Here is a 21,420-nt window from a genome sequence, read left to right as displayed (position 1 = left end):
GCTCGGTATTCCTACAACCGGGTTGTCCTCATTTCCTAAGGGTGGTTGGCCGACTATTGATGGTATATGTTCCTTGACCGTAACAAAGTTTCTAAGTCCCAAAGCTACGTCCCCTATCACACTCAAACCGAGAGAAATCAAAATAAACCACCGGTTCTTTTTTAATTTCATTTATCGAACCTTGATTCCATGTAATGAGAGCCGTGGTGTGTGCGGTGTGCTAGACATGTGGTTGATTTATTATCTTGATAAAAACCTTCAAATTAACCTACCCGCTTTGATGTTCTTTGACATTGATCATCTTGCTAAGATTGTTGAAAAGTGTAAGGTTGATAGTTCCACCGTGTTAGCATATGGGATGTGGTTATCGGTTATTTTCGAGAAAATGGATATTGTGGACTCGACTAGTTTCGGTGTGGATCACATGTGTGACACTATGACCTCAGGAGTTTTATCACAAATGTACTTGAAAATTGATGGTGATAAACTTGCTCATATTTGGTCGGGTATGAAGGCTACGGATGTCGCCTCTTCCTCTATGCAATCGTCTTCTGTGACACGTCTCACTAAGGATGTTAAAGCCTTGTTGGATCTCCAACATGCTCAAATGTGTGAGATTGCGGGTTTTTGTTTGTAAGTGTCGGGTTTGCGTAAGGAACTCAAGGAGGTTAAGGGTCAAAATGAAGAGCTTATGGAGATGGTTCACGGTTGGTTGGAGAAGATGAAACCGAAGAAGCCGATGATTGATCTCTTGCTCATAGCCGTACCTAGGCTATGCCGTATGTCGTACCAAGCTTTTTGCCATAACCATGCCTAATGCCAAATCAAAACAAAAGCCTTTCTAATCCCTTTTTACCTTGGCTTTGTGTTTGTGATATATTTTGCTAATATTGGTTATGTTGTTAGTTGATGAACAATTTGTTTTGTATAACTCTAATCCTTATTTAGACTTGTGTTCTTCCTACTTGATGATGTCAAGAGGGGGAAGTTGTTTAAAATTGCAGGTGGTGATTCAATGACTCTTAGGCTTACGTTCACCGTAACTATGTTAACTTGGCGATTAAATGTTCTACCTAGGCTAACGAAAAATTTGACTAATTTTCAATGACCATGTATTTATGCATCTTATTTTGATCATGTTTTGACTTGTTAACCTTGACCATAGATTAAGGGGGAATTGCACACTGAATTTTATTTGTCTTGCCATCATCAAAGGGAGAAATTGAAGAAACCCAATTTGATTAAGCTAGTGTTGATGATACCTTAAGACAAATTAATCTCATTGTTATTTAATTGTGTGCCTCTTAAGTTTAACAATGTAGCATGAAGCTCCAATTGTCAATTCAAGGTTATCAAGAATGTCATCATGAAGATCAAAGATGAAGATAGTCATTAGTGCTAATGTCATGTGTTGTAAGGTGATCGTTTAACACGAATTTACGTTTAGGTGCAAAAACAACAGTTGAGTCAACAGTTAATTAAGGCTCGTCTTTGAAAGAAATATTTCGAAAATATTTGAATCTTTGTTAAAACGCTTTCAATGTTCACAAATGTTTTCTGGAAATATTTTGAAGTCTTTTAAAGAATATAGAGCTTTCAATGACTTGCTAAGGAGTTTGCTTGCACAATAAGACACTTACTATAAATGGGTTGTTTTCTTTTACATTTATGGAAATGTTTATGGTTCCCATAAACACAACCATTTATGCTTGTGTCTTGTTGAAAAACCCAGCCTATTTTTGTGTGTGTGCACAATCTGATTTCTTGCAATCTTAGGCACCGATTTCTTGAGGAAGAATACTCGGTTGCTTGTAGAGGAATTCGGACTGGTTTGCATGTTGCCCAAGCAAACTACTTATATTATTTTAATCACTTGTGCTTATGAGTGTAAGATATTTTAATGTAAAGTATACTACTTGAACAATATAAATAGCTTGCTTAATTCATTTTTACAAGTGTGCAACAAACGAGTTTTAAACTTAAAAAGACTTAAGCTTTCAATCGAGTAAATTAACTTTGCAAAACCGTTTATCATTTCAAAATCTTTGAATCTTTTGCAAGTTTGTTTATTTATCTTTTGAGTCTTTTACTTGAGTTTGTTGTTGCACCTAGTCATTTTAGTCTTGTTCAAGGATCCCGTGTTTTGTACTTAAACTTTATCTCCTGCGTTCAATTAAGTGAACAACATTGAGATAAGTGGTCTTGTAACAAACGGGTAGAACCAAAAGTCTTACGATAGAGTTATCCTTAAGCATGAAGTCTTCGAAGCGGAGTAGCTTTTGAGCATGAAGTCTTTCGGCGGAGTAGCCCAAAGCAAAAGTCTTATTGCGGAGTAGCTTTAAGCAAGGAGTCTTTCGGCGGAGTAGCCCAAAGCAAAAGTCTTGGAAGCGGAGTAGCTTTTAAGCATTAGCAACCGGAGTAGGTTGGGGAGTTGTTTTATTATTCAGGGTGGTCTTAGTTTGTATGAGTTTACTTTTGAGACGTTTATTTCCGCTGCACACTCTACTCACATTTTTATCTACAGAATCAACTCTTAAGTACACTGTAACTTCTGCTTGCTGAATCGTTGTTGAATACTTCTAACTCTATAATTCTAAGTATCGAATCCTCCTTTCATCTAAGCATTGTTTATAGTGTTTAAGAGTTTTTAAAGAAGCTTTCATTAAGCTTAAATTTTAAATAGACACCTAATTCACCCCCTCCCCCTCTTAGGTGCCCTCGTCCGTGACTCTTCAATATAGTTGATTGATTGTGTAGCTGTCTGTGATTTTCGGGGCGCGTACCTGGCTGAGTGGAGTCACTTGCGGGAGTGGCTTCACGCCCTTGATTTGCCCTATGTGGAACCCGCCACAGAGGGGATGTGCACATTAATGAACTTGGGTTTATCGCTCAATGGAGATGAGCGGGGATTTTGTGGGTACGATTGCGGTCTCCCACTGGCGGTGTGGAGTACTTGTTGCGATGGGTACTCTGGCAGGGCTACACACTTTAGTGTGTAGTGAGTTGTGTGGAGATTGGAGATGGAGACTGAAGATTGGTTGAGTTGTTTGAACTATTTGTGTTCCTATTTTATTGTGGCATTTGTTTTATGTAATCAGTACTGACCCCGTTAATTGTTTTAAAAACTCTGGTGATCCATTCGGGGATGGTGAGGAGTTGTTGAGCAGGTATGACGATTTATGCGAGGGATAGCTGGGATAGAGTCACCACCTAAACTTTACTATCATTTAAATACGTTTCGTTATCGTTTATTTGAGTATCATTGCCTCGGGTAACCGAGATGGTGACGTTCTCATACCTTAAGTGGTCCTGGTAAGGCACTTGGAGTATGGGGGTGTCACAGTCGCTCTGATACAACTTTGTAACATCCCCTTCTTACCCGGCCAAGGTAATAGGAGGCTGATACCTATCGGTTTCCCCAGGCGGTGAAATCGGAGTTGAAATAAAGAAACAATTAAATATAAATAATGTATTTAGTGAATTACATAACCAAAAATGAATAAATAAAAGAATACAACTCATGACTACTATACTCTTCTAACAAGCTATGCTCGACTTGAATGTCACCAAGGCTCGTGGCTCGTCATATCTCCCACGTGATACCAAACACAACCTGTAAATGACTGCATCCCATATGATCGTAAATATCATATGGATCGACACAAGCCATCCCGGAAATAGGTGCAAATTATACTGACACACAACACCATAGTTTCAATAAATAAGTATAAGACACAACATGATAAGTAATTAGGCAACGTACCAATGATATGAATGAGATACAATAATACAGTCACCACGCCGGTACCGGGACACGGCCAGAAGTTCCCACAACAACCGGTGCCAGGGACATGCCCACGACACCACACCTCAAAACAAGGTACCAGGACATGCCCAGACGTACCAGGTCCGGAAGCCAACCGAATCCCCTAATAGACGTCGTGGCTCAACCACCCGAGTCCATCCATACTCAAGTAATTGATATGCACATCCCTCTTGTTAGGAAATATATATCTCATAAACAACATACTCATATATGTTTCAAATTAATTTAGTCATAAAATTAAATGTTGATCTTATGCATGCAAACTAAAAAAGATAAGTGAAGAAATCGTTTTCTCACCATATGATTTTCGGATTAAAAGGGCACAAGTGAGTTCTCCTACTCACTTGTTCTTGAGCTTCCAAATATTGGATGAACAAGGTTCAAATTAGAACCTCTCCCAAAAGCATATACCCAAGATAACCCCTTAATAGATTAATATTACTTGATCTAGAACAATATTAATTTTTTTTTATTTTTTTTGGGAAAGGTAAGCTTCTCATTAAATAATTAACCAAGCCCGTTACAACATTTTGTAAGATAAGCACTATGCTTATCCTAATTCTTACATATTATGTCAATCCAATGCAAAGCTTTACTATTCTTACTTCCAAGTTTAATACTACTCAACCTTAGCCTAACTTCATTGTGAATCTGTCTGACTAACATCTCAGGTCTAAGGAGAATCATATCCACCCTGCATTTGTTCCTACACCACCATATATTATTCATCAAGGCTGCCATAATAACTGCAATCACCTTTTTTCTCGCCAAACAACGTGATCTCCATTTTACCCACCGATCACAACAATGATCTGCAGGCATCTGAACAGGACACGAGCTGTGAACCAAGTCCCTGCACATTCTACTGTACTCACACCTGAAAAAGAGGTGCTCATGGTCCTCCTCTACCAGTCCACACAGGAAGCATAGGTTATCAGGAATGATCTGCATCTTCTTGAGCCTATCTTGTGTTAGAAGCCTCTCCTGAGCTATGAGCCACACACAGAACCTATGTCTTGGCAACATCCATCGAACTGTCACCAATGCTGCCCACCTGACTTTCTCAATATCAGGTCGAAGGAAATTGTATCCTTGCTTAATGGTATACTGCCCATTCAGGTGTCCCATATTGCCATAGAAGAGTTGATGAAAAATAGTCTTCACTTGACAAAATTTACGCCAAGCCCAGCTACTATTGATTGATGGTTCATACTCCTTCCAGGTACACCTCTTGATATAAATGGAATGCACCCATTTGACCCACAAATGGTCTGCTTTCTGTTCAATCCAGCAAACGTATTTCCCTAATGCTGCAGTGTTCCAATCAGACAGTTTCTTTATCCCAAGCCCTCCTTGGTTGAATGGACGACAGATAGCATCCCAGGCCACCAGAGCAGGACCTTCATGTTGCTCAGTACCATGCCAAAGAAATCGTCTGCACACTGCTTCAATCTAGAACAATATTAATCTTACCAAAAATTGAGCCAAAATATTGTTTTTGCTCTCTAGTATTTCGGCCAAGAGAGGGAAAAATTAAGGAGTATTTTCTATCTCTCTAAGTTCTTGTAATAATATTAGAGAGTAGAATAAAATTACACTAGAAAAATATGTAGTGTAAAAGAGGAATGATTAAAGAAGAAACACTCTTCTTTTCTAGGTGGAAACCGAGTGGGGGGAAGAAAGGACCCAATGCATGGCCAAGATGCTCTTCACAAAAGCAATTAGGCATGCAAAGCTAGTCTATTAGGTTAATCATCATGTTTTCCACTTAACTTAATAAACACAATTTTATCCTAAATACTCCCTCCATTTCGGTACACATACATGAAATGGATGAGTCCATTTTATTTGTGATTTTGTCAATATGTCACATGTGACACATTTCATGACATTTTATTTATAAAATGTATTTTTAACCATTAAAAATCAACATATTAATAAAATATGTCACTTATAAAATTAACATAGTAATTCATAATTACTTGTACCAAAAATGGTTTACCAATTTATAAATCACAACATCTTGTATTTATAATAAATTATTCATTCCGTTTCAATTGTTTCCGTAAACAATAATTTCATCTAAGTAATAAAACAATTCGATTACTTAGATCGTATCTTATTTAATCAAATTACAATGAGACACGTAAATATTACTTCCAAAATTGTCCGTCAATTTTAAGTAATTTAATTAACCCGTATCGTCATACGATCAATTAAATATTCAATTAAGAGTGTTACCCTTTAGGTATAGGGGTGCTCACGAGTCCAACACCGGACCGGACCGGATGATCCCGCGGACCGGATAACCACATATCCCAAGACCGCGGACCGGACCGGTTAGAAGGGGACCCGGACCGGAACCCTTTAGGTCCGGTTTTTTCCGGGTTTGGACCGGACCGGTACTAATTTATAAGGCAATTTAGTTTTATTTCTTTATGTGGACCGGACCGGACCGGACCGGAGACCGGTCACCATATTTTTGGGGACCCGGAGACCGGACCGGTATGTATCCGGTCTGGACCGTACCGGACCGGCCGGTCCGGGTCGGTCCGGTTTGCCGGTCCGGACCACTTTTTGTTCACCCCTATTTAGGTATGACCTAAGGGGATCAACTGATCACCACCGTCCCACAACAGTAATGTCAAACTCTAGTCAGCCAATCATTACCGATATGTGTGGACCAGTTGACAGTAAAATATTACTTCCCAAATGTATTCTTTAAAATGAGACTTAAACATGTGATCATCATGATCGACAGTTGTGATCGCATTATTGTCGGAGGACACATATTCCAACAATCTCCCACTTGTCCTCGATAAGTGTGCGTCACCAATTCTCTTGTCCTATTACTATCTCCCACTCAATGCAAGGTGTCTTTCAGGTCGTACTTGCAAGTGATCATATCGAGAGTGGTTTCCTCGATCTGGAGAATAACTGATTGACCGGACTTATCTACCATAGATATTTTCCGAGCGTGGCCACGGATTTCCAGTTCATTACTCCTCGAGTGGCCCTGAGATATTGTTATAACCCTGACAAGGGGTGGATAATTCCTATCGCACTTATTCCCTTCGACTAGCCACAGCCATCATAACCCAAAATATGCCAATTTGACCCCATTTATGAAGGTCGTAGTAACACAAATCAAAGTTAATCTGAAACTGTGCCATGTTAGGCGAATAGTCTTTAGTCAAAAGAATCGACTCATTAGAATACTATAGTAGCTCTCACCACGACCAGGCTATATAAATTTGCCAGAACTCAATAAGCGGTCATAGGGCCCGACAAAGTGTTCCTAACAGTCTGCCTATGTGATCGACTAGTCATCTCACATGACTGTATGGCACTGAACTTGCCATCAATCGCATCACACTCTAGTCACTTCGAGACGTCACCTCATACAAGTGACTATGGGCGAATACTATGTTAATCCGAGTTCACTTTAACGGGGTTCAATTGTCTCTACAACCCGTTTGGATGTAACAAGGTATAAAAGGAGTTTTCAGATTTAAAAACTCGAACGACAAATGTGATTATCTCATATGAATAGTCAATATCTGGTTACTACTTCATATTTTTATAATCCATTTTCATCTTATATGTAGTTGTTCATCTCAATGCAATTGAAATGACATATGACATGACTTATCATGTTAAGCCTATGAGAAGGCTTTGGTTAGTAGGTTTTATCAACTTCTTGTACCTTACTCAACCATACTACATACTCGTTTTCCTTTGTAATGTATACATTTGCATTACAAAACTTTCTGAGTACGTATCGAGATCCAATCAAGACATAGGCCCTCTAGCCTTAGAATAGATCCCATTGTTTTCACAGTGTACGGGACTCATCCTTCTTGCACATCTCATGATTGCAAGTGTACTCAATCTCCGTTGTAAATATTTCTCATTGTTCTTTATTGCTTAGAACGATTCTAGAAAATCTATTCCTTAAATAACATAGCCACAATGGTATCTTAACCATCCTAATGTGTTTCGATTATGGCTTTGTCGGAAGCCATGCGCAATCTCAATTGTCAATTGTCACTTGTGTAACACCCTTACACAAAATTGCATCAAAAACACTTTGCATTATATCCTTAATGCTTTTGCAAGCACTTAAGGGTAATCTTTATGGCTTACTTGGTAACTTATTACTTAAATTCGATTTGAAACAATTCATCATACTTAAGGTATATGAAGTGTTTATACATCATTTCCTATTTAATTGATTCGGCAGCGGAAGCAAATGGAATCAATCAAATATGTTCAATTTGATTGAACTAGTCATGAATCTTATCAACATAAGACTTCTTATTTGACGCTAATATCATGTAGATTTATCTTCATAAATCCGGATATTAAAGATGTATTATAATACTCCATAAGTCTTAAATCATTCCCAATGATCAATGTGTCATCCACATATAAGACTAATTAAAATTTCCGTAACTCCCACTAAACTTCATGTATAAACACAACTTCTCTACTTATCGAGAAAAGTTTTATACCATGATCAAATCATTGATTCCAACTCATTGATATCCTACTCAAGACCATCTCTTAAGTTGCACATTATATTAGGATTGTAAGAATCTATAAAACTCATAACATGTATTGAATACATTCCTTCTAATTGAAGAAGTGGGTTTTAGATTCACTTGCTATATGTATATCATCATAATGAAACACAATCCCTAAGAAGATCCAAATAGACTTAAGCATTTCAACTAGTGCAAAACCCTTTGCAACCAATCAAGCTTTGAAATCTCTCTTTATTAGTGCAAAACCCTTTGTCACTAATCAAGCCTTTTATTTCGGATTTTCATGGCTCTAAGCCTTGTATTGAGTTGTGACTTAAACACTCTCATGTAAGTCATATGTTCATTACTTTCCAGAAGTAATCAACTTGAATCAAACAATTTCTTTGTAAGTTGCAAGCTCTTTACTTTCTAAAAGTAACACTAATTCATCATCTTCAACAAGTGATAACTTTAACCTCCTAGGTTTTGAAGAAACAACGTCTTACACAAAACGTCTCATGTTGCCAAGAAAGACTAGTTTCTTGCGACATAACATTCTTTGTGGCTTTTGGAATAATTTCTCCCACTCTGTCTTCTAGAAATAAACTTGTATTTTAGGAAGACAACTTCACGAGCCACAAACCCATTGTACTCGTGATAATTGAAAGGGAAAAATGAGCATTTGTTTCTTGTGTAAGCTTACAAACATGGTACCCTACCATTTCATATCTCATATGATTCGTTTTAGATTTAGTGGAAAAATAATTTAGACAAAATGATAAAATCCCCAAAAGGATGAAGTAACTCAAAGTAACTTGATTGAAGTCCAAGCCATATCGAATAGCGTTTGATTTCTTATCCAACCACACATTATCCCATAATGCGTGCTAAGAGAGATTAATTAGTGATACTATATCACATTTCCTTTGGTTTATATCAAAGTCTTCACTTTGATAATCCCATCACGACTAAATCGTGATTCTTTGAACTCTTTGAACTTCTTCAAAGATTTCTCTATTTACCTTATTAAGTGAACACATTAGCGTCAACTTAAATCGTTGGTAAAAGAAAATGATCAATCTATTTTGGATCAATGATTTACAATCTCGATCTCCTTTTCAACCAAAAGGCACGAGATATCTTGCATTGAATACAAGATACGCATATAACATAAGATCTAATGGTTTCAAGAGTACTCGATAACTCTTTGCGTTCATCATTCCAGAATTTAAGGTTTAATCTTGGGTCACCAATTTGAGTCTTGCATCATCTACATGATATGTCATCCTAGTTTGGTTTAGACTATAATCACCTTGATAATGGGCTAGCCATACATCAAATCGTGGTGTATAGGGCAACAAAAGTGAAACCTCTTTTGTATCTTAACAAGTTTATATTCTTATTTAGAGTTTATTCACTTAATAGTCATAATTAAGGTATAAATATAAACCCAAAACTAGATTGATTACACAATGACTCTATCTCTCGATATCATTGTTGCTAGTCGTCATATTTTAGTCATTCTATGTATCAAATACAATGATGAAAACCACCATCGGTTTCTAATATTGACGAAATGGTACTAGCAAAACTTATGTCAATCAAATAAATAAAGAACTAAGTCTTATTAGATGTCCCACAACTAACTTGCTTATTCTTTAACAACTTGGGGTAGTTTCCCTTCTAGTGTCCAACAATTAAGACAATGGAAACTTGTCGGTCGGAATTGATAGGTTTAGTATCGTTATTCTCAATAACTTTACTTTTAACATTACCTTGTATCAGTTCCATTTTAATTTTACTTCTTTAAACCTCATCCTTTTCTTAACGGTTTAAGAGAATGCTCCCACTCATTTCAATGATTCTTTGCTTAGAGAAGCAAAAATTTAATTTCATGAAGACTACTCTTCAATTTATTCGTTTAGTCTTAAAACTTTCATTGAAGTGGTTGCGTTATTTTGGTCAATTACGATCTAATTACCAAGACAATTTAACGTTTCAAAGTACTTAATTCAATTAAGTATATGAATAACTATCCATTGTAATTTGACATGTTAGTCATTAATCAAAAAACCCTTTTTGATAATGAATAACTTCTATCTATACTTTTCACAAAAGATATTTAGCAATGGTTCATATGAGGTTTTAGAAGCAAATTCATATTTGTCTTTAGTTACGATGTTTTAATGGAGATTTGAATCAAAAAACGAAATGATATTGTAAATGAATTGTGGTAAAGAAATAGAACAATCTGATAACAGAATAGTGGAAAAACTGAACATTTATCGTTTTATTAATACTTGTAAATAACAAGTAAAGCATTTACATAGTGACCTTTACCCAACTATGATAAATGATTCCAAGATCCAAATTCATATTAACTTGGGCATCGGTAAAGCCGAATACAACCCTCATCAATATAACTCGGTGGATTAACTCTTTAATCGATTCTACTTTTAGAACTCTCGGTCGATAAAATTACATTAATATTTATATTTAGCCCGAAACACATCCGGCAACCGTCGAGAATACTTTCGTTGAGTTCAACCCAAATTTCGAATAAATGTGTCCATGATCCAAATTTACATCAACTTGGGCATCGGTAAAGCTGAAAACAACCCTCATCTTTATAAATTCGGTGGGTAGACATTTATCACCCACTTCCCTCACGTAACAAGGTTTGTACCCCGGTAAAGCCGAGTGCACTCCCTCACGAAATAGGTTTTCATGGTTTCTATTATTTGGTAAGGCTAAGTCTCAATTGTATATTTTTAGTGAGAGGTCATGTCAATTTATTATCTATCACGTTTTAAGTGAACTAAAGCGGTGAACTACGATAATTGTAATTGACACGGTCGATATACTCGATTAAAATGATAATGCATGTTTTAGTTATGGCGATTTAGCGATGCATGCGACATATAAATAAAATGCAAAGCATAAATTTAAATCCTAGTATGGCCTTCCTAAAATAGAAAATCTAATTAACTATTACATATTCGGAAACCAACTCCATTGGTCCCTTGAACTTCGGTTTTGGCACGCATCTCGAGGTATCACCGTCTTTAATGGATCGCCTTCTTAAGTGGCATCGTCTTCAAGGATCTCCGGAATAAATAGATTACATAACAAATTAGATAATTTCCTATTATACATTTGTAAATAAAATAAAATAAATCTATTAAATTACAAAACGGTGATACAAGATCACAATAAATTACAACCGAATCGATATTCCCATACATTTCGGGTAATACCAATTAAAAAACTAAGGCCATACTAAGTAAAATTACATAATTTCAAAAATTACATAAAATAAAATTATGACAATCATAAATAAAATGCAGCATTATAATATGTATGAACATGCCCAATTTTATGCTAAATCGCCTTTAAGGAGCCAATATCGTATATTAAACGGTTTTTACGGATTTGCGTGATTCAACGTTTTATAATCACGATAATTACATAAATTCATATTTATGCACAAGTTAATTACCCTAACCTCTTAGGATTCAAAATTAGTCTCCACTAACTATTTGACTATAATTAACTCATATTTCTTAAAATTGTTCATTAAAGGACTCAAAATTACAATAAAATGCCATAAACTTCAAATAAATCACAAAAATTTCAAATAAACTCAAAATTCAAAATTTAAACTCATGAAAATTCTGGAAAAAATACCATGACACTCATAATGTTCAAAAAACTTAGGTTAAAATTTCGAAATTTATCGGGAAAAACAATGTTGCGTTTTATCGGATATATCAATTATAATCATAAAAACATGAGAAAAATTATATTCTTCAACTTTTCAATTTTAGATCTGAAAAAGATAATAAAATACAACATGTGACGTTTTTCCTAAGTCATGGAGTATGTTTTAGCAATTATTCACTAATTAAGTCACTATTTATGCTATTTTTCATCAAAAATTCATAAATCATGCATAAAGACTTCAATATAGCCTATTATTTTACACACATCTTGTAAAATTGCATGTGACAACATACTAAATTTCTATGACCAGATTCGAAATATTTTCATATTAACCTATTTTTCATTTAAATTCGATTTTTATCATGAAAAATCCATATTTCGAGCATAAGAACTCCAAAAATTCTGAAACTTTACAGGTCATCTAAAAATAAAACATGTAATAACATATCCAAAAATCACTGGAAAATTCGAAGTTTAGCTAATTTTAGTCCGAAAATGACATTTTAATCATAAAATCACATTTTTAATGCAATTTTTATATAAAATGAACAATAAAATCCATAAATTAACCAAAATATCCTAAATACATTTTAGGATTAGAAACTTTAACATGCATAATAAATTTCGTGATATATCATAATAAACACAAATTTATAAGTTTTATATATTAATCGTATAACTCGGAAAAACAATAACCGATTTGCATGCAAACAACCTAAGGCTCATGATACCGCTTGTTAGGAAATCTATATCTCATAAACAACATATTCATATATGTTTCAAATTAATTTAGTCATAAAATTAAATGTTGATCTTATGCATGCAAACTAAAAAAGATAAGTGAAGAAATCGTTTTCTCACCATATGATTTTCGGATTAAAAGGGCACAAGTGAGTTCTCCTACTCACTTGTTCTTGAGCTTCCAAATATTGGATGAACAAGGTTCAAATTAGAACATCTCCCAAAAGCATATACCCAAGATAACCCCTTAATAGATTAATATTACTTGATCTAGAACAATATTAATCTTACCAAAAATTGACCCAAAATATTGTTTTTGCTCTCTAGTATTTCGGCCAAGAGAGGGAAAAATTATGGAGTATTTTCTATCTCTCTAAGTTCTTGTAATAATATTAGAGAGTAGAATAAAATTACACTAGAAAAATATGTAGTGTAAAAGAGGAATGATTAAAGAAGAAACACTCTTCTTTTCTAGGTGAAAACCGAGTGGGGGGAAGAAAGGACCCAATGCATGGCCAAGATGCTCTTCACAAAAGCAATTAGGCATGCAAAGCTAGTCTATTAGGTTAATCATCATGTTTTCCACTTAACATAATCAACACAATTTTATCCTAAATACTCCCTCCATTTCGGTACACATACATAAAATGGATGAGTCCATTTTATTTGTGATTTTGTCAATATGTCACATGTGACACATTTCATGACATCTTATTTATAAAATGTATTTTTAACCATTAAAAATCAACATATTAATAAAATATGTCAGTTATAAAATTAACATAGTAATTCACAATTACTTGTACCAAAAATGGTTTACCAATTTATAAATCACAACATCTTGTATTTATAATAAATTATTCATTCCGTTTCAATTGTTTCCGTAAACAATAATTTCATCTAAGTAATAAAACAATTCGATTACTTAGACCGTATCTTATTTAATCAAATTACAATGAGACACGTAAATATTACTTCCAAAATTGTCCGTCAATTTTAAGTAATTTAATTAACCCGTATCGTCATACGATCAATTAAATATTCAATTAAGAGTGTTACCCTTTAGGTATGACCTAAGAGGATCAACTGATCACCACCGTCGCACGACAGTAATGTCAAACTCTAGTCAACCAATCATTACCGATATGTGTGGACCAGTTGACAGTAAAATATTACTTCCCAAATGTATTCTTTAAAATGAGACTTAAACATGTGATCATCATGATCGACAGTTGTGATCGCATTATTGTCGGAGGACACATATTCCAACACCTCTTAGAGTGGGAAGCTCCAAGAGGCAACGCAAGCGTAAGATGGTCTCCCAACCGTCGTACGTCTCCTCAACAACAAGTAGGATCACAAACACGTTCCAACTATCACATGTATCACTAAATGCATCACAATATTCCAATATGACCATTTCATAATGAATATGCCTACCTCTTACCAATTGTGTATTTTCTCATATACCATGAATGCCAATCATACCATATATTCATGTATACCAACAACCACATGTTATAATGCAAATCCCACAACATAAGAGACTTACCAAGATCTTCAAACATTACCATGTGATGAAATACAACTCATAAGATGAAAATGACGCAAAATACACAAAAATATATACCCAAATTATTGAAACCGAGTAGGATTAACCTTCCTTTTAGCATTCTTCACAAGCAATCCAATTAATAAGCAAGATCTGTCTCACAAGACCGTCTCACAAGACCGTCTCATCCTACAATATCACGTAATAACTATCACTAAGCGTCCTACACTATAACATAATACAAAACCCGTTATTATTACCCACTAATTACCCATATATACCTACTAATTACTAATTAAACAACCTAATACGAAACCTCCAGAAGTTAGGGTTCATAGGACTAGAAAAGCAATGATCTCAACTTAGAAGGTGAACGGATGAAGGAGTAAGTGAGCAATAATCTAATTCATGCTTGAATCCTCTAATATGATGTTTGTGAGGGTCTTAGAGAGAACGGAGAGAGTTTGGAGAGATAAGGAAGAAGATACAAATGAAATAGGAGAAGGGGTTTTGCGGGTTTTAAACCCGTCTAACAAGAGTGCACTTGACCAAGTGTTGAGTCCACTCGGTCGAGTGCCGAGTCCACTCGATCGAGTGACCCTCACTTGGTCGAGTGTTCGATCCACATGGTCGAGTACAATGCAGTTATCAACAATGACTAGTTTTCGTAAAACAGTCATATCTCACTCGTTTCTTAGTCATTTTGGGCGTGTGACCTACCGTTGGAATCGTAAGAGAACAAGCTATCACCTCCAATAGGAATAACATCAATACTGTGTATAGACTTATGTTATGACATTTTTATGACGACCCTTCTATAGGGGGACATTATAACAACTCCACTAAGTCTTGGATAGGTTATACTCGGTCCACTTTATAGTCATACTTCACTCCCGAGTAGACTCATCAAACTCGAGGTCCTCTCATGCATCCCAAGGTTCCTTTGCGGGAACTAAAATTTCCAGGTATTACACTATCATCCCAACATATTAGACTTCGACACTTCATCCCAAACAAGGCTTCAAATGGTGCCATGCCAATGCTAGCATGGTAGCTTATTGTAAGAAAGTTCGATCAAATGTAACCTATCTTCCCAAGAGCCCCCAAATTCTAAGATGAAAGTTCTCAACATGTCTTCCAAGGTTTGAATGGTTCTTTTCGTTTATCCATCCGTTGCCGGGTGGAAAGCCGTACTCATTTTCAATTGAGTACCCAAAAAACTTTGAAGCTCTTGTCAAAACCTTGAAATGAACCGCGAATCACGGTCCGACACAATATCTTTTAGAAATCCATGAAGCTTGACCACATACTTGCAATATGCGTTTGCTAATTCCACCTTGCTCCAAGTGTCTTTCATTGCAATCAAAGGAGCCAATTTGGTTAGCCTATCCAGAATTACCCAAATCATGTTGTTCCCCTTTTGAGTCCTTGGTAATCTCACTATGAAATCGATAGATCGATTCCCACTTCCATTCCGACATATCTAGTGGTTGAACTTTCCCTTGTGGTCTCTTGTGCTCTCTTTTTACTCTTTGGCAAGTCAACCATCTTGCCACAAATTCCGCCACTTCCATCTTCATGTTTGACCACCAAAATGTCTTCTTAAGGTCCTTGTACAACTTATCACCACCCAGATGCACCGAGTAAGGTGTGTTATGAGCTTTATGCATGATCTTCTTCTGAAGTTCCTCATCATTTGGTATGCAACACCTGCCTTTAAATCTAAGGCTTCTGTCCCCATGCAACTCAATCCTTGAGGTTTTACCTCTCTCTAACCCTCATTTTCACTCTTTCATATTGACATCACTTGCTTGCTTCTCCCGAATTTTATCGTACAACTCGGGCTCTAAAGTTAAGTCTCCAATTGCCTCCCCTTTTCGTATCATGTGAATACCCATCTTCTTCACTTCTTCCTTTAATCTTAGAATGGATAAGGCAGTACACACGGAGTGCACCGACTTCCTACTCAAGGCATCTACCACCACATTAGCTTTCCCTTCAGGGTATAGTATCTCCATGTCATAATCCCCAATGAGCTCAATCCATCTTCTTTGTCTCATGTTCAACTCCATTTGGGTGTAGATGTATTTCAAACTATTGTGATCGGAAAACACCTTGAAGGTTGCACCATAAACGTAATGCCTCGAAATCATCAAGGCAAAGACAAGGGCTCTCAAATCTAGATCATGTGTTGGATAATTCTCTTCATAGGGCTTCAATTCTCGTGACGCATAAGCAAAGACTAAACCATTTTGCATAAGTAAACATCCCAAACCATTCTTTGAAGTGTCGGTATACACTTTAAAATTTTCACTCCCTTCTGGCAAGGCTAATACCGAGGCCGTGGTTTGGCGCTCCTTTAGGGTCAAGAAGCCCGTGTCACAACTTCCGTCCCACTTGAAACCGTTTTCTTTTCTCATCAATGATGTCAAAGGCCTAGCGATCTTAGAGAAGTCTTTCACGAAACATAGATAATACCCGGCTAGACCTAGGAAACTTCGGATTTCCGCCACATTCTTGGGTGCTACCCACTTTGACACGGCTTCAATCTTTGTAGGATCTATGACAACTCCTTCCTTTGATATTACAAGGCCTAGGAAGGCCACATTCTCCAACAAAAACTCACACTTACTATGCATTGCATAAAGTTCATGCTTCCTTAAGGTTTCCAGCACGATTTTTAAGTGCTCTTCATGCTCCTCCTTGATCTTGGAGTAGACCAATATATCGTCTATTAAGGCCACTACGAGCTTGTCCAAGTACAGGCTAAACACATATTCTTGAGGTCCATGAACACAGCCGGGGCATTTGTCAACCCAAACGGCATCACAACGAATTCATAATGCCCATATCTTGATCTAAAGACGGTTTCTGGAATGTCCTCATTCTTAATCTTCAATTGATGGTAGCCCGACCACAAGTCAATCTTTGAAAATACATTGGTTTCACTAAGTTGGTCAAATAGATCATCAATTCGTGGTAATGGATACTTGTTCTTGATGGTGACGTTATTCAACTCCTGATAGTAAATACACAACCTCATAGTTCCTTCCTTCTTCATCACAAAAAAAACCGGTGGTCCTCATGGTGAAACACTAGGTCTAATGTATCCCATATCCGTCAATTCACAAAGTTGTTTCTTTAATTCTTCTAACTTCTTTGGACCCATCCGGTACGGGGCCTTAGAGATTCGTCCCGTTCTCGATTTCAAGTCCACCCCGAATTCTATTTTTTTTGGTGGAGATAGTTCGGGCAACTTCTCCAGAAATATATCCTCAAATTCTCCCACTAGCGGCATCTCTTGAGCTTGTGGTCTTTCCATACTAGTATCCCACACATGAGACAAGAGCATAGGACAACCCTTCTTCAAATGTTTAGGGTCATTACCAAAATGAGTTTCACTTTGGGCTTGACCAAATAACCCTTGTACGCCACCCTAGTACCCTTGGGTCCTTTCAAAGCTATTTTCTTTTGATGACAATATATGGCTATGTTCTTACTTAGCCAATCCATTTCTAGGATTACATCAAACCCCTCCAAAGGAAATTCAAAAAGATTTAACCGAAAATTTGTTTCATGTACTAAGACCGACACTTCTTTAAACATCTTTGAACACACAATAGACTCTGCCGAAGGTAAGGACACGTCATCATTTGCTAATTCACCCAACCCCAAACCTAGGGTAAACACACGACTCTTAGACACAAAGGAATGTGTGGCTACCGAGTCAAATAAAACAAAACAAGGATGAGAATTAACAAGAAATGTACCGGAGAGAACATGAGCATCCTCCTCGGCGCTTTTATTTTCCATGGAAAAGATCTTGCCACTAGCCTTGGCCTCTCCTTGCACCCTACTTGCCGAGTTGGTTGGCCTAGCCCCCGAAGTGTTACCTCCAATGTAGCTTGTCGCCCTCAATTGAAGTTCCTACTGTTGTTTGTACCATTGTTGGTAGAGTTGACTTTCCTTTGGTTGCTCCATGCTCCCAAGTTCCGGTTGCTTGCTCGACTTTGGGAAGGGGTGTTGTAAGAACTTCCTTGCCCACACCTCCGGTTGGGCCCTTTTAGAGTACTAGTACACTCATTCCTCTTATGGCCAAGGCCACCACAATTATAGCATCTCAAACCACCACCTTCACTGGAGGCCCTTCCTCCATAGCTGCCCGACTTCTCAAAGCCACTCACTTGAGATCCCTCTGAATAAGGCTTAGCTTGGTTGAAGGTAAACTTCTTTTGTTTGTGTCCCCCGCTTTCACTTTTGGTCTTCCTCTTTTCCCCGATCCATTCCTTGGCATCCTTAGTCATGTTGAGAAGTTTCTCCAAGATTTTCACGGTCAACCCATCTTCAAACTTGAGAGCCAAATGAGATTGACTAAGGTGAAAGTCTTGCACGTAGGGGGAAAGCTCACTGAAGCGGATGTAGTAGTATTGCACCATTGCATCGGTCATCACGAATTGATCAAACTCTACCTGGAGCATACACCTAACATGCTCGGGAATAAACTGTAGGGTTCATAAACCTCTTATTAGACATTTCTAATAACTTTATAAATTAGTTTAGTCATAAACTAACAAGATCTTATGCATGCATAACAATAAAATGCAAAGTAAGAAGAAAACCGATCTACTAACAAGGAGGGCCGAAATGGGTATACTAATTTGGACACCTTCCAAATTAGTCTTCTTAAGAAAATCCAAGTGCTCCAAGAAAACCTTAGATTCAATAATAGAATCTACTCCTCAAGGATTTGTACCAAGATAACCCTCTTAATTCAAGTACTAATTTGTTACTAGAAATTAGTATAAGTACCCTTAAATTAACAACAAATTTTATAGTTTACTACTTCTAGTAATGATATATAAATATTAGTGATTTTCTGATTTTCCTTCTTGAGAGTTCTTAACTTATGAGAGAATACACAAATTTTCAATGTATGTTTTGTAAGAATGATTTAAGGGAATAAGAAGAGAAAACTCTCCTTATTCATGTGGGTGACCGAAATACATGGGGAAGAAGGCCCAATACATGCTCAATATTGTTCTTCTCAAGGTGTAGGGTGTAGGCCTAGGTATATGTCTTTTAGAAACATAATCATTATGCTTAATTCTCAATTAGAGCAACAATTAAGTCCTAAACCTACCCAACCCCTCCATTTACACGGCACACCCTATTTTAAAAGGGTCCATTTTAAGTTTGTCATATGTTAATTTGTATAGTGTGACATATTGGACATGTTACTAGACATATTATTTAATAATGCATTTTTAACTCATTAAAAATCATTATATAAACAAAATAAATCACATACAAAAATTAACTAGTAATTCATAATTACAAGTACTTAAGATGGGTCATTGAATTATAAATCACAACAACTTGTATTTATCATAGATTATTCATTCTTATTTTAATTATTTCATAAACAATAATAAAACCTATGTAATAAAACAATTTTACATTACTTAGAACGAATCTTATTTAATCGGATTACAATAAGATATGAATTCTCACTCACAAAATCATTCGTTCAATTTTAAGGAATTAATTAACTTGTATCAACATACAATTAATTAATTAATCAATTAAAAGTGTTACCCTAGAGGTATGACCTTAAGGGATCAACTGATCACCACCGTCATACGACAGTAATGTCAAACTCTACTCAGCCAATCATTACCGATTAATGTGGATCAGTTGACAATAAAATGTTACAATCCCTCATGCATTCTTATTATGAGATTTAAACATGTGATCGCATTATTGTCGAGGACACATACTCCAACAATTCTTAGGTTCATGTGAATAATCATAATTCTATGATAATTCAATTTTCATCAATAAGAACAACCTACTTAAGTTGTTGATATCTTTAAGATGAAGGATCATTATCAACATAAGATACCTATCTAAGTGCCAATCCAACATCCCATGTTATTATAGATTTGCATAATGTCTAATTTCATCCAGAATTGAAAACCTAATACTTCTTTATAAAAGACAGTATTTGCATGTCATTCTCAATGAGTAATATGTTATGCAATTCATGAAGGATGATTGCTCCCACTCAACTTCATGTCTAAACATGACTGTCACTGACTCCTACTCAATTCCATGTGTACACATGTTTCTTTTTCGACAACTCATTCGAAACATTACATGATTTAGAATGGTCATTTCTTTTCTAAGTATTAGTTAAAACCATACAAATATGTCATTCACATATCCCTTTCTAAATACCCATTTGGAAGGAGGTTTTAATATCTAACTTATTCGTTTTCCCAATGAGGTATAGCAATTATTTGAATCTAGCATAGTTACCAATTAACATAGCTTTTGTAGACATGAACATGCCTATCTATGCAACTCTTATTCACAAAGTTCTATTTACTTTGGATTAGTCTTAACAATCCCAAATAAATCCATTTACTTGCATAGATACCATTTTGGTTTCATAAGGCTCTTAAATAAAATGTCGAATTTTAAAATCTCTAGCTATATCCACTTCATTGATCAAAATCTTTTTTTCCTAGAACATATTCTTTCGTCTTTTCAAAAGTCTTAATTTTCTTAAGAACACTTTCTTTTGGTCTCCTCACGTCAAAAGTTTAACCTAAGAACATCTTCTTTTGGTCTCCTCACGTAGATCCCATACTTAAGAACATCTTCTTTTGGTCTCCTTACGTAGATCCCATCTAGTCAAGGTTTGTGGCTAAATTCACTCCCACTCTATCTTTAGGAAAAATGCACTAAATTTCTCCAAAGATAGCGTTTGAGCCACAAATAATGATGGTGAAGGAGGAAAAAATTTCACATGTCAACCTATAGAGATCTATTTGAGACATATTGAAAAGATAATTTAGACTAGACAATTCAAATTTGATAGGTGAATCAAATAGAGTTGGTAACATTCCCTAGTGTTAGTTAAATAACTCAACCACAACTTTATAACTGATCTTACATAAATAGGTTGTGACTTTAGTCACAATGGCATAAGGAGAATCGAATTCATAGCTTATGGACATATAATGATTCGATCATTATATTTGTCTAAT

General features: G+C 36.0%; 1 protein-coding gene across 1 annotated transcript; it reads right to left on the bottom strand.

Annotated features, from left to right (window-relative positions):
- Positions 1–4,381: 4,381 nt before the first annotated feature.
- LOC141589941 (uncharacterized) lies at positions 4,382–16,038 on the bottom strand. The gene is made up of 2 exons (XM_074410561.1): positions 15,898–16,038; positions 4,382–5,278 (listed from the first exon to the last, which is right to left on the bottom strand). Exons 1-2 carry the CDS (start codon positions 16,036–16,038, stop codon positions 4,382–4,384), a joined length of 1,038 nt encoding a protein of 345 aa, XP_074266662.1.
- Positions 16,039–21,420: the final 5,382 nt, after the last annotated feature.

The sequence above is a fragment of the Silene latifolia genome, chromosome 7 (assembly GCF_048544455.1).
Source record: "Silene latifolia isolate original U9 population chromosome 7, ASM4854445v1, whole genome shotgun sequence".
NCBI lineage: Eukaryota > Viridiplantae > Streptophyta > Magnoliopsida > Caryophyllales > Caryophyllaceae > Silene > Silene latifolia.
This window is presented reverse-complemented; position numbering and strand designations above follow the sequence as displayed.

What these genes read in the sequence shown, in the direction of transcription:
- LOC141589941 (XM_074410561.1), bottom strand. Translation starts at nt 16,038, where the DNA reads ATGCATAAAGCTCATAACACACCTTACTCGGTGCATCTGGGTGGTGAT. An exon ending in GATGGTTGACTTGCCAAAGA is followed by an intron (nt 5,279 to 15,897) that starts GTAAAAAGAGAG and finishes ATATTGTTCTAG; the next exon opens with ATTGAAGCAGTGTGCAGACG.